Here is a 22,373-nt window from a genome sequence, read left to right on the forward strand (position 1 = left end):
ATTCATGTGAACTCTTTCCTTGCTTCCTTTCCTTTCCTCCTTGCCTAGCTCCATTTATTTTCCTTCCATTTATGATGCTGGACGCTGCATGCTGCATGCTTACTGTAAGTCCAGGAAGGTCTTTCCACATCACTATAAATGGAAAGATAGCATCTCTGGGTGGGCTCAAATCGCCAACCTTTAAACTAACGGCTTAAGGCGCTAACCAATTGCGCCACAGAGACCTGTGATTTTATTGACCCTCAGCAGGCCAAAGTCTCATGGAAGATCACTAGATGTCAGGGAGTTTCACATCGCTACAATCTGAAAAATGTCATCCATGGGTGGTGTCGAAGCACCAATCTTTAGATAGATTGTCAAACATGCAAATTGATTGCACTAGAGAGGCTTGTGTTGGCATTGACCCTCAGCAGGAAATCTCATTACAGGTCCAGGATGTCACATCCGCATCAACAAACTGAAAACTCTCGTCCCTGGGTGGGCTCGAACCACCGACCTTTAGATTAACAGTCTAAAGCACTATCCAATTGCGCCACAGAGACTTGTTGTGTGTCTGACCCTGACACTTGATCGCTGGCCATCCGTGATCTCATCCGACTGTACATGGAGTTTACGAAACAACAACACTTTGTTCCAATGGTTGTGTCAACGTGCATCGAAAGTGCCGCAACATTTTCAAGGAAGTAGCCCTGTAGTTTTCTAATGTTTGTTAGCTTTTTGAATGGCCTTAAAAGGGCAAAAATGTAGCACAATGTTCGTCAGCGCAACATTATATAAAAAGGCATCTGGCAGGAGTAAATTCAGCCACAATCACAAATATAATTTGATAAATATATATCTTAAACAACTGCGTTTTCACGAATGTAATATATGATCGCCAAGCCCATTCAAAATAATTAGGGGACTGACCCCGGAAGAATGATGTAATGGCGAGTCACTTTCATGGCGTATAGGCACACATATTCACACAAACACAAACATACTGGACCAACATTGTCCTTCAAGCGAGATACATTTAAATGCTAAGGGTTTTCATGCCAGATTGACATCATTTACATTGTCATACTAGCCGGATTAATATGAATAAATGCTATGTTCCATGGAGACCACAGAATGATCAAGCTATTGAGTAACAGAAGATCAGAGACCATTGACAGCCATTTAGGGATAGTATAGCAGCAGGTATAGGAACTTGTCATCTTTCATGTTCAACAACACACCAATCACATGTGACAACAGTCAACACAGCAGGTCAAAAGCAAGCTTACTGTTAGGCCAGATGCCGAGTCGTTGCCATACCAGGCGGTGATGCAACCAGTCAGGATGCTCTCGGTGATGCAGCTTTAGAACTTTTTAAGGATTTGGGGACCCATGCCAAATCTTTTCAGTCTCCTGAGGAGGAAATGGTTTTGTCATGCCCTCTTCACGACTGTCTTAGTGTGTTTGGACCATGATAGTTCGTTGGTGATGTGGACACCAAGGAACTTGAAACTCTCAACCCGCTCCACTACAGCCCTGTCGATGTGAATGGGGTCCTGTTCAGCCCACCTTTTCCTGTAGTCCATGATCAGCTCCTTTGTTTTGCTCACATCGAGGGAGAGGTTGTTGTTCTGGCACCACACTGCCAGTTCTGAACTCCTACCTATAGGCTGTCTCATCGTTGATGGTGATCAGCTCTACCACAGTTGTGTCGTCAGCAAACTGAATGACGGTGTGGGAGTCGTGCTTGGCCACGCAGTTGTGGCCAAACAAGAAGTGCTTAAGTTGATTAACAAAAACTACACAAATCAACTAAACTACATGACCAATTGCTAGAAAAACAGCAAGCAATAAACAATGACAACAGCGATTACTTACAGTACTAAAAAGATACCCACCCTACATGATGACAAGACTACTGAGACTCTCACATACAGTGAGCTCCAAAAGTATTGGGACAGTGGCCCATTTTTATAAATTTTTGGCTCTGCACTCCAGCACATTGGATTTGAAATGATGCAATGCTACCATGATCACGGATAGCCCTGAATGAATCGTGAATAACAATGAGTGAGCGTTAGATGCACAAATATCATTCCCCCAAGACATGCTAACCTTACAATAACAGGGGGAGGTTAGCTTTTTTGTGGGGTATGATATTGATGCCTCTAACTTTCTCACTCATCATACAGTGAGGGGGAAAAGTATTTGATACCCTGCTGATTTTGTACATTTGCCCACTGACAAAGAAATGATCAGTCTGTAATTTTAATGGTAGGTTTATTTGAACAGTGAGAGACAGAATAACAACAAAAAAATCCAGAAAAACGCATGTCAAAAATGTTATAAATTGATTTGCATTTTAATGAGGGAAATAAGTATTTGACCCCTCTGCAAAACATGATTTAGTACTTGGTGGCAAAACCCTTGTTGGCAATCACAGAGGTCAGACGTTTCTTGTAGTTGGCCACCAGGTTTGCACACATCTCAGGAGGGATTTTGTCCCACTCCTCTTTGCAGATCTTCTCCAAGTCATTAAGGTTGAGGCTGACGTTTGGCAACTCGAACCTTCAGCTCCCTCCACAGATTTTCTATGGGATTAAGGTCTGGAGACTGGCTAGGCCACTCCAGGACCTTAATGTACTTCTTCTTGAGCCACTACTTTGTTGCCTTGGCCGTGTGTTTTGGGTCATTGTCATGCTGGAATACCCATCCACGACCCATTTTCAATGCCCTGGCTGAGGGAAGGAGGTTCTCACCCAAGATTTGACGGTACATGGCCCTGTCCATCGTCCCTTTGATACGGTGAAGTTGTCCTGTCCCCTTAGCAGAAAAACACCCCCAAAGCATAATGTTTCCACCTCCATGTTTGACGGTGGAGATGGTGTTAGGGTCATAGGCAGCATTCCTCTTCCTCCAAACACGGCGAGTTGAGCTGATGCCAAAGAGCTCCATTTTGGTCTCATCTGACCACAACACTTTCACCAGTTGTCCTCTGAATCATTCAGATGTTCATTGGCAAACTTCAGACGGGCATGTATATGTGCTTTCTTGAGCAGGGGGACCTTGCGGGCGCTGCAGAATTTCAGTCCTTCACGGCGTAGTGTGTTACCAATTGTTTTCTTGGTGACTATAGTCCCAGCTGCCTTGAGATCATTGACAAGATCCTCCCGTGTAGTTCTGGGCTGATTACTCACTGTTCTCATGATCATTGCAACTCCATGAGGTGAGATCTTGCATGGAGCCCCAGGCCGAGGGAGATTGACAGTTCTTTTGTGTTTCTTCCATTTGCGAATAATCGCACCAACTGTTGTCACCTTCTCACCAAGCTGCTTGGCGATGGTCTTGTAGCCCATTCCAGCCTTGTGGTCTACAATCTTGTCCCTGACATCCTTGGAGAGCTCTTTGGTCTTGGCCATGGTGGAGAGTTTGGAATCTGATTGATTGATTGCTTCTGTGGACAGGTGTCTTTTATACAGGTAACAAACTGAGATTAGGAGCAATCCCTTAAAGAGTGTGCTCATAATCTCAGCTCGTTACCTGTATAAAAGACACCTGGGAGCCAGAAATCTTTCTGATTGAGAGGGGGTCAAATACTTATTTCCCTCATTAAAATGCAAATCAATTTATAACATTTTTGACATGCGTTCTTCTGGATTTTTTTGTTGTTATTCTGTCTCTCACTGTTTAAATAAACATACCATTAAAATTATAGACTGATCATTTCTTTGTCAGTGGGCAAACGAACAAAATCAGCAGGGGATCAAATACTTTTTTCCCTCACTGTAATTCACAATTCATTTAGGATTATCCGTCATGATGGTAGCATCCACATTAATATATTAACGAAACACGGCTTGTAACAAAAAATAAAAAATTAGCAGTAAGCTTTAGTTGTCTTTTTGCACTCAGTCAATTCCTCACGCCGCTGTTTCCAACGTCTTATCATCGACTCATTATGACCAAGCTCCCGTGCAGCAGCTCTATTTCCTTTTCCAACAGCCAGATCAATTGCCTTCAACTTGAAAGCTGCATCATATGCATTTCTCCGTGTCTTTGCCATGATGAGGGTGACAAAATGACTACCGTAATCAGAATGATGGGAAGTTTGAGAGCGCTCGATTTAATCTAAACAGTAAACAAAAAAATTGTTTGACCTTAACCCGTTTGGCAATTTCATTGGTCTAATGAAAGCTTCATGCCGCCAAAAAACTGAGTCCGTCACAGAATGTGTTTTTTTGGAGAAAAATAAATAAATAAAATAAAAATAAAAAATATAAAGCGACACAAACACAGAGTTACACATGGGATAAACAAGCGTACAGTCAATAACACCATAGAAAAAAAGTAAGTCTTTATACAGTGTGTGCAAATGGCGTGAGGAGTTAAGGCAATAAATAGGCCATAGTAGCGGAGTAATTTCAATTTAGCAAATTAACACTGGAGTGATAGATGAGCAGATGATGATGTGCAAGTAGAAATACTGGTGTGCAAAAAAGCAGAAAAGTAAATAAAAACAATTTGGGGATGAGGTAGGTAGTTGGTTGGGCTATTTACAGATGGGCTATGTACAGCTGCAGCGATCGGTTATCTGCTCAGATAGCTGATGTTTAAAGTTAGTGAAGGAAATGTAAGTCTCCAGCTTCAGCGATTTTTGCAATCGTTCCAGTCATTGGCAGCAGAGAACTGGAAGGAAAGGCGGCCAAAGTATGTGTTGGCTTTGGGGGTGACCAGTGAGCTGAGATAAGGCGGAGCTTTACGTAGCAGAGACTTATAGATGACATGGAGCCAGTGAGTCTGGCGACGAATATGTAGCGAGGGCCAGCCGACTAGAGCATACAGGTCGCAGTGGGTGGTATAAGGGGCTTTGGTGACAAAACGGATGGCACTGTGATAGACTGCATCCAGTTTGCTGAGTAGAGTGTTGGAAGCTATTTTGTAAAATGACATCGCCGAAGTGGAGGATCGGTAGGATAGTCAGTTTTACGAGGGTATGTTTGGTGGCGTGAGTGAACGGGGCTTTGTTGCGAATCGGAAGCCGATTCTAGATTTAATTTTGGAGATGTTTAATATGAGTCTGGAAGGAGAGTTTACAGTCTAGCCAGACTGTAGTTTGTAGTTGTCCACATATTCTAAGTCAGAACCGTCCAGAGTAGTGATGCTAGTTGGGTGGGCGGGTGCGGCAGCAAACGGTTGAAAAGCATGCATTTGGTTTTACTAGCGTTTAAGAGCAGTTGGAGGCCACGGAAGGAGTGTTGTATGGCATTGAAGCTCGTTTGGAGGTTAGTTAACACAGTGTCCAAAGAAGGGCCAGATGTATACAGAATGGTGTCGTCTGCGTAGAGGTGGATCAGGGAATCACCCGTAGCAAGAGCGACATCGTTGATATATATAGAGAAAAGAGTCGACCTGAGAATTGAACCCTGTGGCACCCCCATAGAGACTGCCAGAGGTCCGGACAACCGGCCCTCCGATTTGACACACTGAACTCGGTCTGAGAAGTAGTTGGTGAACCAGTCGAGGCAGTCATTTGAGAAACCAAGGCTGTTGAGTCTGCCAATAAGAATGTGGTGGTTGACAGAGTCGAAAGCCTTGGCCAGGTCGATGAAGATGGCTGCACAGTACTGTCTTTTATCGATGGCGGTTATGATATCGTTTAGTACCTTGAGCGTGGCTGAGGTGCACCCGTGACCAGATCGGAAACCGGATTGCACAGCGGAGAAGGTATGGTGGCATTCGAAATGGTCAGTGATCTATTTCTTAACTTGGCTTTCGAAGACTTTAGAAAGGCAGGGCAGGATGGATATAGGTCTATAACAGTTTGGGTCTAGAGTGTCACCCCCTTTGAAGAGGTGCTTGTTGAAGATAAAGGCAATGCAGAAATACTTTCACAACTGAACGAATTGTGCACAGTAGTTTTTGTCCCACCTCCCTCTCCCTCCCCTCCCTCACACACTGACAAACACCAGGCGTGCAGAGTACGCTAGGTCGGTCAGGTAGAGCAGGAAGTTGAGAGCGGTGAGAACCGCAACAATCAACAGTGTTGGCTGCTGCCGGGTTTCGTTGTGGCTGTAACTCTTGTCGAACTGGAACACGGGCCAGATGATGGTGGCAGTCAGGTACATGGCAACAGCCAGCAGGCCATAGGCTGACAGGAATCGTGTGAAGGGGAACGGGAGAAAGTCGGTACACTCCCCGACACACAGCACCACCACGGCCGCCGACAGGATGAAACAGACACAGTAGACCGCCATGCACCACTTGAGCGCTGCGTGATGATCGTACGACACCGGGTCGCTGACCAGCATGAAGATGATGCAGGCCACGAAGGTCTGGCACACCTTGAGCAGGCCTGGAGCCGTGGCCATGTAGCCCGCCACCTCGCCCGGCCTCGCCCGCGTCAGGGTCACCTCCCACAGGTAGGCCACTGTGGCCAGGCAGGAGAAGACGGTGGAGGCGATGCGTCTGTCCCGGGCCTCCCCGTGGTTCTGCTGGCCCTTGAGGAAGTAGACAGGGAAGATGATAGAGGCGGAGAAGCAGAGCAGAGTGGCGTAGCAGGCCATGGTGATGGGGAAGTTTTTCCAGGAGACAGGGGCTCGGGTCTGGAGGCCAAAGTGCTCCACCAGCAGTACCAGCAGGGTCGCGGAGAAGCTGAAGGCCCAGCAGAACACACACCAGTCTGCTAACCCGTGGGAGAGAGAGGCCTCATGGGCCACCACACTGAAGGCCACGCAGGAGAACAACTGGGCAGCCACACGCACCCACAGCAGCTGGGAGGTGGGCAGCACAATCAATGGCATGGTGGGAGGTGTTATACTGTCAAGTTATACAGGGGAGTGGGGAATATGTACTGTAATATAGCTGGAACACCGTAATAGTTATTATTCTGAGCCCTTCCTCAGATACAATTAAAAGACTCTGAACTTGTCCTGTTCTCATCCAGGGTTCTGCAAGGAGATAAAGAAACAAAGCAAGATTTAGGGGCCAGGCAAATCACAGAACATCCCAATTTAGAAATAAATTAAATGAAACCATTGTGAAATTGTGAAACTGAAACCATTAACATGACTGTTCTACATATATGAGAGCAGTTCTTGAAAATGGTTCCCAGTCACTTTTCCTCTACATGTCCCTCCCTCCCCAGAGAGATGCCTGATTACATGCTCTCCCAGTTTAAGTACACACATTACATCAACATGGATTGACTCGCAGTTCTAAGTTTAAATGCATGAGAGAATTGTATTCACTATGACAATACGTGCTATCAAATTGAGAGAAATGCGTTTTTTCTACGTATGGGAAATTTCAGGGACCTTTTATTTCAGGTCATGAAACATGGAAACAACACTTTACATGTAGTGATTAGATTTTTATTCAGTATAATTTAAAGATCCATATTAAGTATTGGATCTTTAAAAGACAACTTTTTCATGACCCTGCAGTTTACCTATACAATGTCTGATGGTGAAGTAAACAAAATATATAAATGAGCTCTCCACAATGAATTTCAATAGAGAACTAATAAAAATAGACAAGCTCCTGCAACCATGGAAAAGTAAATACCTGTCTATTTATGGAAAAAATTACACTGATTAACTCCTTAGTCCTATCTTAGTTTACATCACTTACGTATGGCATTGCCTACCCCAGATGATTTGCTTTTCTAATCATATGAGCAAAAAATATTTTGCTTTATCTGGGATGCTAAACCAGACAAGATAAAGCGTGCCCATCTATATAATGAATATGAACTGGGTGGGCTGAGATTAAATATAAAAGCACTAATCCTCTAAAAGCTTCACTTATACAAAAGTTTTACTTGAACCCAAAATGGTTCTCAAGTAGATTACTTAGAAAAAGTCATCCCTTGTTTAAAAATTGCCTTTGTGCAGATAGCCACGTCTCATTTTCGATTAATTGAAAATTAAACCTTGTTCAAAGTATCTCTTGTTCAAACAAGCATTGCAGAGCCTGGCAGGTTGGGAGCTTGGGCCGATAGGTTTCTGGTTCGGGTTCCCGATTTAAATTGGTGGGAGGTCTGTCGACATGCCCTTTGGCGAGGTGCTTGACCCTGGTTGCTCCTGTGGGTCGCTCTGGATGGGAGTGTCTGCTTGATGACTGAATGTAACGTAAATGTTGAGCGGCTTCACCGCAGGCAGATTGTACGGTTTTAATATATATTTTTTTTTAAATACAAAAAATAAAGAGTTTCTATTAAACAAATTCTGGTAAGTCCCTCCCTGTTTTGTTTGCGTCCGTTTAAGAAACGTATCACATCAGAATCGGAGGAATGAATACACCCCTAACCAGTGCAAAACCTTTCGGTATGGTGTAAAATGTTTTTGCTACGGTTTGCACAAATTAATTTTGTTCAACCCAGCTCTTTATGGTTGTTAGGCCTACTAATTGATTACCACACACACCCCCCCCCCCCCCCCCCTCCTGGTTACATGTTATACTCCTCCAGTAGGTTACACTTATCAGTAACCCTTAATTTGGATAGTCCATCTGTAGATGCTTTACAGACTATTTATAGTCTATCAGAAAGATTTCAACTTACTATCTACTAACCCTAACCCTTATCAACAGATATTGTTGATAGTACAGTATGACCATCTGTAAAGCATCTACAGATGGATTATCCGAACTATCCAAATAAAATGTGACCCACTTCTCCTCACGCTAAGAAAGATATAGCAGTCAGAGAGAAAAAGCTATTCTAGCTGTGACTTGTACTAGGCTAGGGAGTAGGCACACAGTAATGAGGAAATAAAAAGCCAGTGAATTCACACTGAATTGAGAAGGCACTTCCTCCTTGACATCGTCGCTCTCTATTGGCATTGGTGTTCACTGTCAGTCACACAGCATCATCGTCATCCCTTTCCATTGGGCCAAAGCTAAGATCCTAAGACTTCGAGACGTGATCTGCATCCCAAATGGCACCCTATTCCCTACACAGTGCACTACTTTTGACCAGAGCCCTATGGACGCGGCCTTTGACTCATATTTAATATACTCATGAACTGAATGCAAGGTACACTGATACTTCAGTCATCCTCATCATATGCTTGTCAGTAACACATTGACTTCCTCTTCAGTGTGTCAAGCTCTAAACCTGGCTTCTTTAAGGCTTTGTTACTTTAAGTAGTTCTTTACTGAGTCTATTAGCCAGAGGAGAGCTGTAAAGAGCCTCCCTTTCTCTCTGGCCGAGGAAGAAAAACTGGAAGCTGAACTAATGTCTCCATCTCACATCTACAGGGGCCCAGATACTACTAGCCTACTGTACCGTAGACCTAGACCACATGGAAATGACAAGTTTGTGATATAAAACTGAGTTAAACAAACCTTGGGCTTGTTTACTGGACCCAGATTAGACCAAGGCTGCTCCTAGACGAGTCCAGGACTAGGATGAATCTGTGTCTGGGAAACTGGCCCACATTGGCAATACCATATTCCGTTTCTCTTTTAGATGGGGGCCTAGTTACTCATATCTAGAGGCTGGGGAACAAATCTAAACTGAGGTGAAATGGGGGTTAGGAGGATGTGATGGGTGCAGTTATGGTAAGTCTCCCTCTCTCTCTCTTGAAAAGGAAGTATTGCAATATTCTTAGCAGGAGAGTGCTGGTTTTATTGTTTATTTTCATGCCAGTGAGAAATTCCCTATGAATGTTATTTAGGATGTTCAAACTGAAACACATGGGGAGAAAATTTCATCAAAGCATGACCAGACTTGTTGATGGTATTTTCAACACACACGGATCATCAATGATGAGTGAGTGAGTGCACAAGCGTAAGGGCTGTTGCCGACGCGACGCACTGCACCTAAGTAGATTAATGCTACGGTATCTGAGGCATTCTCATTGGACTAAAAATAGAAAGTAACGGTATTTTCTGTACCTTCTTTCTCGTCAAGACTGCACTGGAATAGAAATAGCATTTTAAAGAAGAACGGTTATTCTTACCTCTGATCTCGCATGGTCTTCTTCCTTCCTGTTACCGTTTTGGAGCCGAGGCGCGCACTTTTACACTCGCGACCACTTCGTCTACAGGTAACTGCCAAAATAATGGAAACACTTGAGTAAATTAGGTATACAACCAGTGGTGGAAAATGTACCCAATTGTCATACTTGAGTAAAAGTAATGATACCTTATTAATAGAAAATGACTCAAGTAAAGTCACTCAGTAAAATCCAACTGGAGTAAAACTAAAAAAAGTAGTTGGTTTTAAATATACTTAAGTATCAAAAGTAAAAGTATAAATAATTTCAAATTCCTTATATTAAGCAAACCAGACGGCACGATTTTCTTGTTTTTAAAATTTACGGATAGGCAGGGGCCCACCAACATAATTTACAAACAACGCATGTGTTTAATGAGTCCGCCAGATCAGATGCAGTAGGGATGATGTTTGAATTATACAATTTTCCTGTCCTGCCAAGCATTCAAAATGTAATGAGTACTTTTGGGTGTCGGGGAAAATGTATGGAGTAAAAAGTACATTATTTTCTTCAGGAATGTAGTGAGGTAAAAGTAAAAGTCATCAAAAATATAAATAGTAAAGTCGGGTACAGACACCACAAAAAACTACTTAAGTAGAACTTTAAAGTATTTTTACTGAAGTACTTTACACCACTGGATACAATGCAGTGCTTTCTACACAAGTGTGTGGTTCCTCATTTAAATAAGAATTGTATATCCCATTATGCTTAGGGTCATGTATAGAATGCTGGGCAGGTTATTATTTTGACTACCATGGCCATGCCCCCATGGGAAGATAATGCCTCCATCCACAGGACACGAGTTGTCACTGAATGGTTTGATATGCATGAAAATTATGTAAACCATATGCCATGGCTGTGTCCGGCACCAGATCTCAACCCAATTGAACACTTATGGGAGATTCTGGAGTGGTGATTGAGACAGCATTTTCCACCACCATCAACAAAACACCAAATTATAGAATTTCACATGGGAGAATGGTGTCGCATCCTTGCAATAGAGTTCCAGACACTTGTAGAATATATGCTAAGGTGCATTGAAGCTGTTCTGGCTCGTGGTGGCCCAATGCCTCATTGTGACACTTTATGTGGATGTTTCCTTTATGTTGGCAGTTACCTTTAGCTCAGCGAAGAACTGGGCGTGGTCGATTATGCTGAACCGTGGGGCAACGGTCTATGGCCAGCGCCCTTCTCAAATCGAACAGTCAGCATGATGCATCGTCCAGGAAGATACATCTCTTTCCCATAATATATATATATACACACACACACACACACACACACACACACACACACACACACACACACGTATATATTTGAAATTTCAAACTAGTTTTTATTGGGAAGGCAAATAATGCGTTTTTATCAAACACAATCACTCTTGCATGTGAAAACACAGAAAATCATACTCATTCTCCACGTGCTTAATTATGTCACTTTTGTTTTGAGCCGACTTCATCATGGGCTTTAAACGGGGCACCTGGCTCACGCCCGGGTGGCAGCCCGGTTCCTAAACGAAGGCAATCAAAACACGCCCATCCAGGCGCCCGGGACAGATTAATCGAATCCCCTCACTTTCTCACAAACTCCACACCAAATTTGGTCATATGTCTCATTTATAGTAGGTCATGTCTGGAACTGGAATTGGGGGCTTAACCAGGGGCGCATTCAGCAGGACAACGTTTTGGAACTGTTTGAAATACTGTTAGGCTACCTATAACAAACGTGCTTCTTGGTAATGGAGGACAAGGAATCATGTTGGCTCTACTGATGGCATTTCCTATCTGCAACGTTCGACAACGTTTGGCTAATGAACTTGGCCCAGATGTGTGTGGATAAGTGGTGGAAGCTGTTTGAGGGTATGGGGAGGCATCGTCTGCTGAAACAGTTTCCATCAGGTCCAGTTTCAGCAATAGTTTTAACAGTAGTATCCAGCTACATCCTGTTGCTAAAATTAGTCTGTCACTAAAGCCAATACTATCGCCATCTACTGGCCGTGGTTAATCCCTACCACCGACATGTGAACTTCTTTTCTTTCCTAGATTCCTTTTCTCATTTCCTAGCTGCCTTTCCTTCCCGCTCTACTGGCCGTGGTTAATCCCTACCACATTCATGTGAACTCTTTCCTTGCTTCCTTTCCTTTCCTCCTTGCCTAGCTCCATTTATTTTCCTTCCATTTATGATGCTGGACGCTGCATGCTGCATGCTTACTGTAAGTCCAGGAAGGTCTTTCCACATCACTATAAATGGAAAGATAGCATCTCTGGGTGGGCTCAAATCGCCAACCTTTAAACTAACGGCTTAAGGCGCTAACCAATTGCGCCACAGAGACCTGTGATTTTATTGACCCTCAGCAGGCCAAAGTCTCATGGAAGATCACTAGATGTCAGGGAGTTTCACATCGCTACAATCTGAAAAATGTCATCCATGGGTGGTGTCGAAGCACCAATCTTTAGATAGATTGTCAAACATGCAAATTGATTGCACTAGAGAGGCTTGTGTTGGCATTGACCCTCAGCAGGAAATCTCATTACAGGTCCAGGATGTCACATCCGCATCAACAAACTGAAAACTCTCGTCCCTGGGTGGGCTCGAACCACCGACCTTTAGATTAACAGTCTAAAGCACTATCCAATTGCGCCACAGAGACTTGTTGTGTGTCTGACCCTGACACTTGATCGCTGGCCATCCGTGATCTCATCCGACTGTACATGGAGTTTACGAAACAACAACACTTTGTTCCAATGGTTGTGTCAACGTGCATCGAAAGTGCCGCAACATTTTCAAGGAAGTAGCCCTGTAGTTTTCTAATGTTTGTTAGCTTTTTGAATGGCCTTAAAAGGGCAAAAATGTAGCACAATGTTCGTCAGCGCAACATTATATAAAAAGGCATCTGGCAGGAGTAAATTCAGCCACAATCACAAATATAATTTGATAAATATATATCTTAAACAACTGCGTTTTCACGAATGTAATATATGATCGCCAAGCCCATTCAAAATAATTAGGGGACTGACCCCGGAAGAATGATGTAATGGCGAGTCACTTTCATGGCGTATAGGCACACATATTCACACAAACACAAACATACTGGACCAACATTGTCCTTCAAGCGAGATACATTTAAATGCTAAGGGTTTTCATGCCAGATTGACATCATTTACATTGTCATACTAGCCGGATTAATATGAATAAATGCTATGTTCCATGGAGACCACAGAATGATCAAGCTATTGAGTAACAGAAGATCAGAGACCATTGACAGCCATTTAGGGATAGTATAGCAGCAGGTATAGGAACTTGTCATCTTTCATGTTCAACAACACACCAATCACATGTGACAACAGTCAACACAGCAGGTCAAAAGCAAGCTTACTGTTAGGCCAGATGCCGAGTCGTTGCCATACCAGGCGGTGATGCAACCAGTCAGGATGCTCTCGGTGATGCAGCTTTAGAACTTTTTAAGGATTTGGGGACCCATGCCAAATCTTTTCAGTCTCCTGAGGAGGAAATGGTTTTGTCATGCCCTCTTCACGACTGTCTTAGTGTGTTTGGACCATGATAGTTCGTTGGTGATGTGGACACCAAGGAACTTGAAACTCTCAACCCGCTCCACTACAGCCCTGTCGATGTGAATGGGGTCCTGTTCAGCCCACCTTTTCCTGTAGTCCATGATCAGCTCCTTTGTTTTGCTCACATCGAGGGAGAGGTTGTTGTTCTGGCACCACACTGCCAGTTCTGAACTCCTACCTATAGGCTGTCTCATCGTTGATGGTGATCAGCTCTACCACAGTTGTGTCGTCAGCAAACTGAATGACGGTGTGGGAGTCGTGCTTGGCCACGCAGTTGTGGCCAAACAAGAAGTGCTTAAGTTGATTAACAAAAACTACACAAATCAACTAAACTACATGACCAATTGCTAGAAAAACAGCAAGCAATAAACAATGACAACAGCGATTACTTACAGTACTAAAAAGATACCCACCCTACATGATGACAAGACTACTGAGACTCTCACATACAGTGAGCTCCAAAAGTATTGGGACAGTGGCCCATTTTTATAAATTTTTGGCTCTGCACTCCAGCACATTGGATTTGAAATGATGCAATGCTACCATGATCACGGATAGCCCTGAATGAATCGTGAATAACAATGAGTGAGCGTTAGATGCACAAATATCATTCCCCCAAGACATGCTAACCTTACAATAACAGGGGGAGGTTAGCTTTTTTGTGGGGTATGATATTGATGCCTCTAACTTTCTCACTCATCATACAGTGAGGGGGAAAAGTATTTGATACCCTGCTGATTTTGTACATTTGCCCACTGACAAAGAAATGATCAGTCTGTAATTTTAATGGTAGGTTTATTTGAACAGTGAGAGACAGAATAACAACAAAAAAATCCAGAAAAACGCATGTCAAAAATGTTATAAATTGATTTGCATTTTAATGAGGGAAATAAGTATTTGACCCCTCTGCAAAACATGATTTAGTACTTGGTGGCAAAACCCTTGTTGGCAATCACAGAGGTCAGACGTTTCTTGTAGTTGGCCACCAGGTTTGCACACATCTCAGGAGGGATTTTGTCCCACTCCTCTTTGCAGATCTTCTCCAAGTCATTAAGGTTGAGGCTGACGTTTGGCAACTCGAACCTTCAGCTCCCTCCACAGATTTTCTATGGGATTAAGGTCTGGAGACTGGCTAGGCCACTCCAGGACCTTAATGTACTTCTTCTTGAGCCACTACTTTGTTGCCTTGGCCGTGTGTTTTGGGTCATTGTCATGCTGGAATACCCATCCACGACCCATTTTCAATGCCCTGGCTGAGGGAAGGAGGTTCTCACCCAAGATTTGACGGTACATGGCCCTGTCCATCGTCCCTTTGATACGGTGAAGTTGTCCTGTCCCCTTAGCAGAAAAACACCCCCAAAGCATAATGTTTCCACCTCCATGTTTGACGGTGGAGATGGTGTTAGGGTCATAGGCAGCATTCCTCTTCCTCCAAACACGGCGAGTTGAGCTGATGCCAAAGAGCTCCATTTTGGTCTCATCTGACCACAACACTTTCACCAGTTGTCCTCTGAATCATTCAGATGTTCATTGGCAAACTTCAGACGGGCATGTATATGTGCTTTCTTGAGCAGGGGGACCTTGCGGGCGCTGCAGAATTTCAGTCCTTCACGGCGTAGTGTGTTACCAATTGTTTTCTTGGTGACTATAGTCCCAGCTGCCTTGAGATCATTGACAAGATCCTCCCGTGTAGTTCTGGGCTGATTACTCACTGTTCTCATGATCATTGCAACTCCATGAGGTGAGATCTTGCATGGAGCCCCAGGCCGAGGGAGATTGACAGTTCTTTTGTGTTTCTTCCATTTGCGAATAATCGCACCAACTGTTGTCACCTTCTCACCAAGCTGCTTGGCGATGGTCTTGTAGCCCATTCCAGCCTTGTGGTCTACAATCTTGTCCCTGACATCCTTGGAGAGCTCTTTGGTCTTGGCCATGGTGGAGAGTTTGGAATCTGATTGATTGATTGCTTCTGTGGACAGGTGTCTTTTATACAGGTAACAAACTGAGATTAGGAGCAATCCCTTAAAGAGTGTGCTCATAATCTCAGCTCGTTACCTGTATAAAAGACACCTGGGAGCCAGAAATCTTTCTGATTGAGAGGGGGTCAAATACTTATTTCCCTCATTAAAATGCAAATCAATTTATAACATTTTTGACATGCGTTCTTCTGGATTTTTTTGTTGTTATTCTGTCTCTCACTGTTTAAATAAACATACCATTAAAATTATAGACTGATCATTTCTTTGTCAGTGGGCAAACGAACAAAATCAGCAGGGGATCAAATACTTTTTTCCCTCACTGTAATTCACAATTCATTTAGGATTATCCGTCATGATGGTAGCATCCACATTAATATATTAACGAAACACGGCTTGTAACAAAAAATAAAAAATTAGCAGTAAGCTTTAGTTGTCTTTTTGCACTCAGTCAATTCCTCACGCCGCTGTTTCCAACGTCTTATCATCGACTCATTATGACCAAGCTCCCGTGCAGCAGCTCTATTTCCTTTTCCAACAGCCAGATCAATTGCCTTCAACTTGAAAGCTGCATCATATGCATTTCTCCGTGTCTTTGCCATGATGAGGGTGACAAAATGACTACCGTAATCAGAATGATGGGAAGTTTGAGAGCGCTCGATTTAATCTAAACAGTAAACAAAAAAATTGTTTGACCTTAACCCGTTTGGCAATTTCATTGGTCTAATGAAAGCTTCATGCCGCCAAAAAACTGAGTCCGTCACAGAATGTGTTTTTTTGGAGAAAAATAAATAAATAAAATAAAAATAAAAAATATAAAGCGACACAAACACAGAGTTACACATGGGATAAACAAGCGTACAGTCAATAACACCATAGAAAAAAAGTAAGTCTTTATACAGTGTGTGCAAATGGCGTGAGGAGTTAAGGCAATAAATAGGCCATAGTAGCGGAGTAATTTCAATTTAGCAAATTAACACTGGAGTGATAGATGAGCAGATGATGATGTGCAAGTAGAAATACTGGTGTGCAAAAAAGCTGAAAAGTAAATAAAAACAATTTGGGGATGAGGTAGGTAGTTGGTTGGGCTATTTACAGATGGGCTATGTACAGCTGCAGCGATCGGTTATCTGCTCAGATAGCTGATGTTTAAAGTTAGTGAAGGAAATGTAAGTCTCCAGCTTCAGCGATTTTTGCAATCGTTCCAGTCATTGGCAGCAGAGAACTGGAAGGAAAGGCGGCCAAAGTATGTGTTGGCTTTGGGGGTGACCAGTGAGCTGAGATAAGGCGGAGCTTTACGTAGCAGAGACTTATAGATGACATGGAGCCAGTGAGTCTGGCGACGAATATGTAGCGAGGGCCAGCCGACTAGAGCATACAGGTCGCAGTGGGTGGTATAAGGGGCTTTGGTGACAAAACGGATGGCACTGTGATAGACTGCATCCAGTTTGCTGAGTAGAGTGTTGGAAGCTATTTTGTAAAATGACATCGCCGAAGTGGAGGATCGGTAGGATAGTCAGTTTTACGAGGGTATGTTTGGTGGCGTGAGTGAACGGGGCTTTGTTGCGAATCGGAAGCCGATTCTAGATTTAATTTTGGAGATATTTAATATGAGTCTGGAAGGAGAGTTTACAGTCTAGCCAGACTGTAGTTTGTAGTTGTCCACATATTCTAAGTCAGAACCGTCCAGAGTAGTGATGCTAGTTGGGTGGGCGGGTGCGGCAGCAAACGGTTGAAAAGCATGCATTTGGTTTTACTAGCGTTTAAGAGCAGTTGGAGGCCACGGAAGGAGTGTTGTATGGCATTGAAGCTCGTTTGGAGGTTAGTTAACACAGTGTCCAAAGAAGGGCCAGATGTATACAGAATGGTGTCGTCTGCGTAGAGGTGGATCAGGGAATCACCCGTAGCAAGAGCGACATCGTTGATATATATAGAGAAAAGAGTCGACCTGAGAATTGAACCCTGTGGCACCCCCATAGAGACTGCCAGAGGTCCGGACAACCGGCCCTCCGATTTGACACACTGAACTCGGTCTGAGAAGTAGTTGGTGAACCAGTCGAGGCAGTCATTTGAGAAACCAAGGCTGTTGAGTCTGCCAATAAGAATGTGGTGGTTGACAGAGTCGAAAGCCTTGGCCAGGTCGATGAAGATGGCTGCACAGTACTGTCTTTTATCGATGGCGGTTATGATATCGTTTAGTACCTTGAGCGTGGCTGAGGTGCACCCGTGACCAGATCGGAAACCGGATTGCACAGCGGAGAAGGTATGGTGGCATTCGAAATGGTCAGTGATCTATTTCTTAACTTGGCTTTCGAAGACTTTAGAAAGGCAGGGCAGGATGGATATAGGTCTATAACAGTTTGGGTCTAGAGTGTCACCCCCTTTGAAGAGGTGCTTGTTGAAGATAAAGGCAATGCAGAAATACTTTCACAACTGAACGAATTGTGCACAGTAGTTTTTGTCCCACCTCCCTCTCCCTCCCCTCCCTCACACACTGACAAACACCAGGCGTGCAGAGTACGCTAGGTCGGTCAGGTAGAGCAGGAAGTTGAGAGCGGTGAGAACCGCAACAATCAACAGTGTTGGCTGCTGCCGGGTTTCGTTGTGGCTGTAACTCTTGTCGAACTGGAACACGGGCCAGATGATGGTGGCAGTCAGGTACATGGCAACAGCCAGCAGGCCATAGGCTGACAGGAATCGTGTGAAGGGGAACGGGAGAAAGTCGGTACACTCCCCGACACACAGCACCACCACGGCCGCCGACAGGATGAAACAGACACAGTAGACCGCCATGCACCACTTGAGCGCTGCGTGATGATCGTACGACACCGGGTCGCTGACCAGCATGAAGATGATGCAGGCCACGAAGGTCTGGCACACCTTGAGCAGGCCTGGAGCCGTGGCCATGTAGGCCGCCACCTCGCCCGGCATCGCCCGCGTCAGGGTCACCTCCCACAGGTAGGCCACGGTGGCCAAGCAGGAGAAGACGGTGGAGGCGATGCGTCTGTCCCGGGCCTCCCCGTGGTTCTGCTGGCCCTTGAGGAAGTAGACAGGGAAGATGATAGAGGCGGAGAAGCAGAGCAGAGTGGCGTAGCAGGCCATGGTGATGGGGAAGTTTTTCCAGGAGACAGGGGCTCGGGTCTGGAGGCCAAAGTGCTCCACCAGCAGTACCAGCAGGGTCGCGGAGAAGCTGAAGGCCCAGCAGAACACACACCAGTCTGCTAACCCGTGGGAGAGAGAGGCCTCATGGGCCACCACACTGAAGGCCACGCAGGAGAACAACTGGGCAGCCACACGCACCCACAGCAGCTGGGAGGTGGGCAGCACAATCAATGGCATGGTGGGAGGTGTTATACTGTCAAGTTATACAGGGGAGTGGGGAATATGTACTGTAATATAGCTGGAACACCGTAATAGTTATTATTCTGAGCCCTTCCTCAGATACAATTAAAAGACTCTGAACTTGTCCTGTTCTCATCCAGGGTTCTGCAAGGAGATAAAGAAACAAAGCAAGATTTAGGGGCCAGGCAAATCACAGAACATCCCAATTTAGAAATAAATTAAATGAAACCATTGTGAAATTGTGAAACTGAAACCATTAACATGACTGTTCTACATATATGAGAGCAGTTCTTGAAAATGGTTCCCAGTCACATTTCCTCTACATGTCCCTCCCTCCCCAGAGAGATGCCTGATTACATGCTCTCCCAGTTTAAGTACACACATTACATCAACATGGCTTGACTCGCAGTTCTAAGTTTAAATGCATGAGAGAATTGTATTCACTATGACAATACGTGCTATCAAATTGAGAGAAATGCGTTTTTTGTACGTATGGGAAATTTCAGGGACCTTTTATTTCAGGTCATGAAACATGGAAACAACACTTTACATGTAGTGATTAGATTTTTATTCAGTATAATTTAAAGATCCATATTAAGTATTGGATCTTTAAAAGACAACTTTTTCATGACCCTGCAGTTTACCTATACAATGTCTGATGGTGAAGTAAACAAAATATATAAATGAGCTCTCCACAATGAATTTCAATAGAGAACTAATAAAAATAGACAAGCTCCTGCAACCATGGAAAAGTAAATACCTGTCTATTTATGGAAAAAATTACACTGATTAACTCCTTAGTCCTATCTTAGTTTACATCACTTACGTATGGCATTGCCTACCCCAGATGATTTGCTTTTCTAATCATATGAGCAAAAAATATTTTGCTTTATCTGGGATGCTAAACCAGACAAGATAAAGCGTGCCCATCTATATAATGAATATGAACTGGGTGGGCTGAGATTAAATATAAAAGCACTAATCCTCTAAAAGCTTCACTTATACAAAAGTTTTACTTGAACCCAAAATGGTTCTCAAGTAGATTACTAAGAAAAAGTCATCCCTTGTTTAAAAATTGCCTTTGTGCAGATAGCCACGTCTCATTTTCGATTAATTGAAAATTAAACCTTGTTCAAAGTATCTCTTGTTCAAACAAGCATTGCAGAGCCTGGCAGGTTGGGAGCTTGGGCCGATAGGTTTCTGGTTCGGGTTCCCGATTTAAATTGGTGGGAGGTCTGTCGACATGCCCTTTGGCGAGGTGCTTGACCCTGGTTGCTCCTGTGGGTCGCTCTGGATGGGAGTGTCTGCTTGATGACTGAATGTAACGTAAATGTTGAGCGGCTTCACCGCAGGTAGATTGTACGGTTTTAATATATATATTTTTTTAAATACAAAAAATAAAGAGTTTCTATTAAACAAATTCAGGTAAGTCCCTCCCTGTTTTGTTTGCGTCCGTTTAAGAAACGTATCACATCAGAATCGGAGGAATGAATACACCCCTAACCAGTGCAAAACCTTTCGGTATGGTGTAAAATGTTTTTGCTACGGTTTGCACAAATTAATTTTGTTCAACCCAGCTCTTTATGGTTGTTAGGCCTACTAATTGATTACCACATCCCCCCCCCTCCTGGTTACATGTTATACTCCTCCAGTAGGTTACACTTATCAGTAACCCTTAATTTGGATAGTCCATCTGTAGATGCTTTACAGACTATTTATAGTCTATCAGAAAGATTTCAACTTACTATCTACTAACCCTAACCCTTATCAACAGATATTGTTGATAGTACAGTATGACCATCTGTAAAGCATCTACAGATGGATTATCCGAACTATCCAAATAAAATGTGACCCACTTCTCCTCACGCTAAGAAAGATATAGCAGTCAGAGAGAAAAAGCTATTCTAGCTGTGACTTGTACTAGGCTAGGGAGTAGGCACACAGTAATGAGGAAATAAAAAGCCAGTGAATTCACACTGAATTGAGAAGGCACTTCCTCCTTGACATCGTCGCTCTCTATTGGCATTGGTGTTCACTGTCAGTCACACAGCATCATCGTCATCCCTTTCCATTGGGCCAAAGCTAAGATCCTAAGACTTCGAGACGTGATCTGCATCCCAAATGGCACCCTATTCCCTACACAGTGCACTACTTTTGACCAGAGCCCTATGGACGCGGCCTTTGACTCATATTTAATATACTCATGAACTGAATGCAAGGTACACTGATACTTCAGTCATCCTCATCATATGCTTGTCAGTAACACATTGACTTCCTCTTCAGTGTGTCAAGCTCTAAACCTGGCTTCTTTAAGGCTTTGTTACTTTAAGTAGTTCTTTACTGAGTCTATTAGCCAGAGGAGAGCTGTAAAGAGCCTCCCTTTCTCTCTGGCCGAGGAAGAAAAACTGGAAGCTGAACTAATGTCTCCATCTCACATCTACAGGGGCCCAGATACTACTAGCCTACTGTACCGTAGACCTAGACCACATGGAAATGACAAGTTTGTGATATAAAACTGAGTTAAACAAACCTTGGGCTTGTTTACTGGACCCAGATTAGACCAAGGCTGCTCCTAGACGAGTCCAGGACTAGGATGAATCTGTGTCTGGGAAACTGGCCCACATTGGCAATACCATATTCCGTTTCTCTTTTAGATGGGGGCCTAGTTACTCATATCTAGAGGCTGGGGAACAAATCTAAACTGAGGTGAAATGGGGGTTAGGAGGATGTGATGGGTGCAGTTATGGTAAGTCTCCCTCTCTCTCTCTTGAAAAGGAAGTATTGCAATATTCTTAGCAGGAGAGTGCTGGTTTTATTGTTTATTTTCATGCCAGTGAGAAATTCCCTATGAATGTTATTTAGGATGTTCAAACTGAAACACATGGGGAGAAAATTTCATCAAAGCATGACCAGACTTGTTGATGGTATTTTCAACACACACGGATCATCAGATGAGTGAGTGAGTGAGTGCACAAGCGTAAGGGCTGTTGCCGACGCGACGCACTGCACCTAAGTAGATTAATGCTACGGTATCTGAGGCATTCTCATTGGACTAAAAATAGAAAGTAACGGTATTTTCTGTACCTTCTTTCTCGTCAAGACTGCACTGGAATAGAAATAGCATTTTAAAGAAGAACGGTTATTCTTACCTCTGATCTCGCATGGTCTTCTTCCTTCCTGTTACCGTTTTGGAGCCGAGGCGCGCACTTTTACACTCGCGACCACTTCGTCTACAGGTAACTGCCAAAATAATGGAAACACTTGAGTAAATTAGGTATACAACCAGTGGTGGAAAATGTACCCAATTGTCATACTTGAGTAAAAGTAATGATACCTTATTAATAGAAAATGACTCAAGTAAAGTCACTCAGTAAAATCCAACTGGAGTAAAACTAAAAAAAGTAGTTGGTTTTAAATATACTTAAGTACCAAAAGTAAATGTAATTGCTAAAATATACTTAAGTATCAAAAGTAAAGTATAAATAATTTCAAATTCCTTATATTAA

At 43.5% G+C, this 22,373-nt stretch overlaps 2 protein-coding genes across 2 annotated transcripts; both read right to left on the minus strand.

Annotated features, from left to right (window-relative positions):
• Positions 1-4,076: 4,076 nt before the first annotated feature.
• Positions 4,077-10,046, minus strand: LOC145880014 (myeloid-associated differentiation marker homolog). The gene is made up of 2 exons (XM_082977497.1): positions 9,942-10,046; positions 4,077-6,926 (listed from the first exon to the last, which is right to left on the minus strand). Exon 2 carries the CDS (start codon positions 6,777-6,779, stop codon positions 5,928-5,930), a length of 852 nt encoding a protein of 283 aa, XP_082833623.1. The 5' UTR covers positions 6,780-6,926; positions 9,942-10,046; the 3' UTR covers positions 4,077-5,927.
• A 6,115-nt stretch (positions 10,047-16,161) lies between these two features.
• LOC106609018 (myeloid-associated differentiation marker homolog) lies at positions 16,162-22,121 on the minus strand. The gene is made up of 2 exons (XM_014207347.3): positions 22,017-22,121; positions 16,162-19,011 (listed from the first exon to the last, which is right to left on the minus strand). The coding sequence occupies exon 2, from the start codon at positions 18,862-18,864 to the stop codon at positions 18,013-18,015; it is 852 nt and encodes a 283-aa protein (XP_014062822.2). The 5' UTR covers positions 18,865-19,011; positions 22,017-22,121; the 3' UTR covers positions 16,162-18,012.
• Positions 22,122-22,373: the final 252 nt, after the last annotated feature.

The sequence above is a fragment of the Salmo salar genome, chromosome 07 (genome assembly GCF_965601325.2).
Source record: "Salmo salar chromosome 07, fSalSal1, whole genome shotgun sequence".
Taxonomy (NCBI): Eukaryota; Metazoa; Chordata; class Actinopteri; order Salmoniformes; family Salmonidae; genus Salmo; species Salmo salar.

Excerpts from the sequence above, each read along its gene's own strand:
- LOC106609018 (XM_014207347.3), bottom strand. The coding sequence starts at position 18,864 with ATGCCATTGATTGTGCTGCCCACCTCCCAGCTGCTGTGGGTGCGTGTG.
- LOC145880014 (XM_082977497.1), bottom strand. The coding sequence starts at position 6,779 with ATGCCATTGATTGTGCTGCCCACCTCCCAGCTGCTGTGGGTGCGTGTG.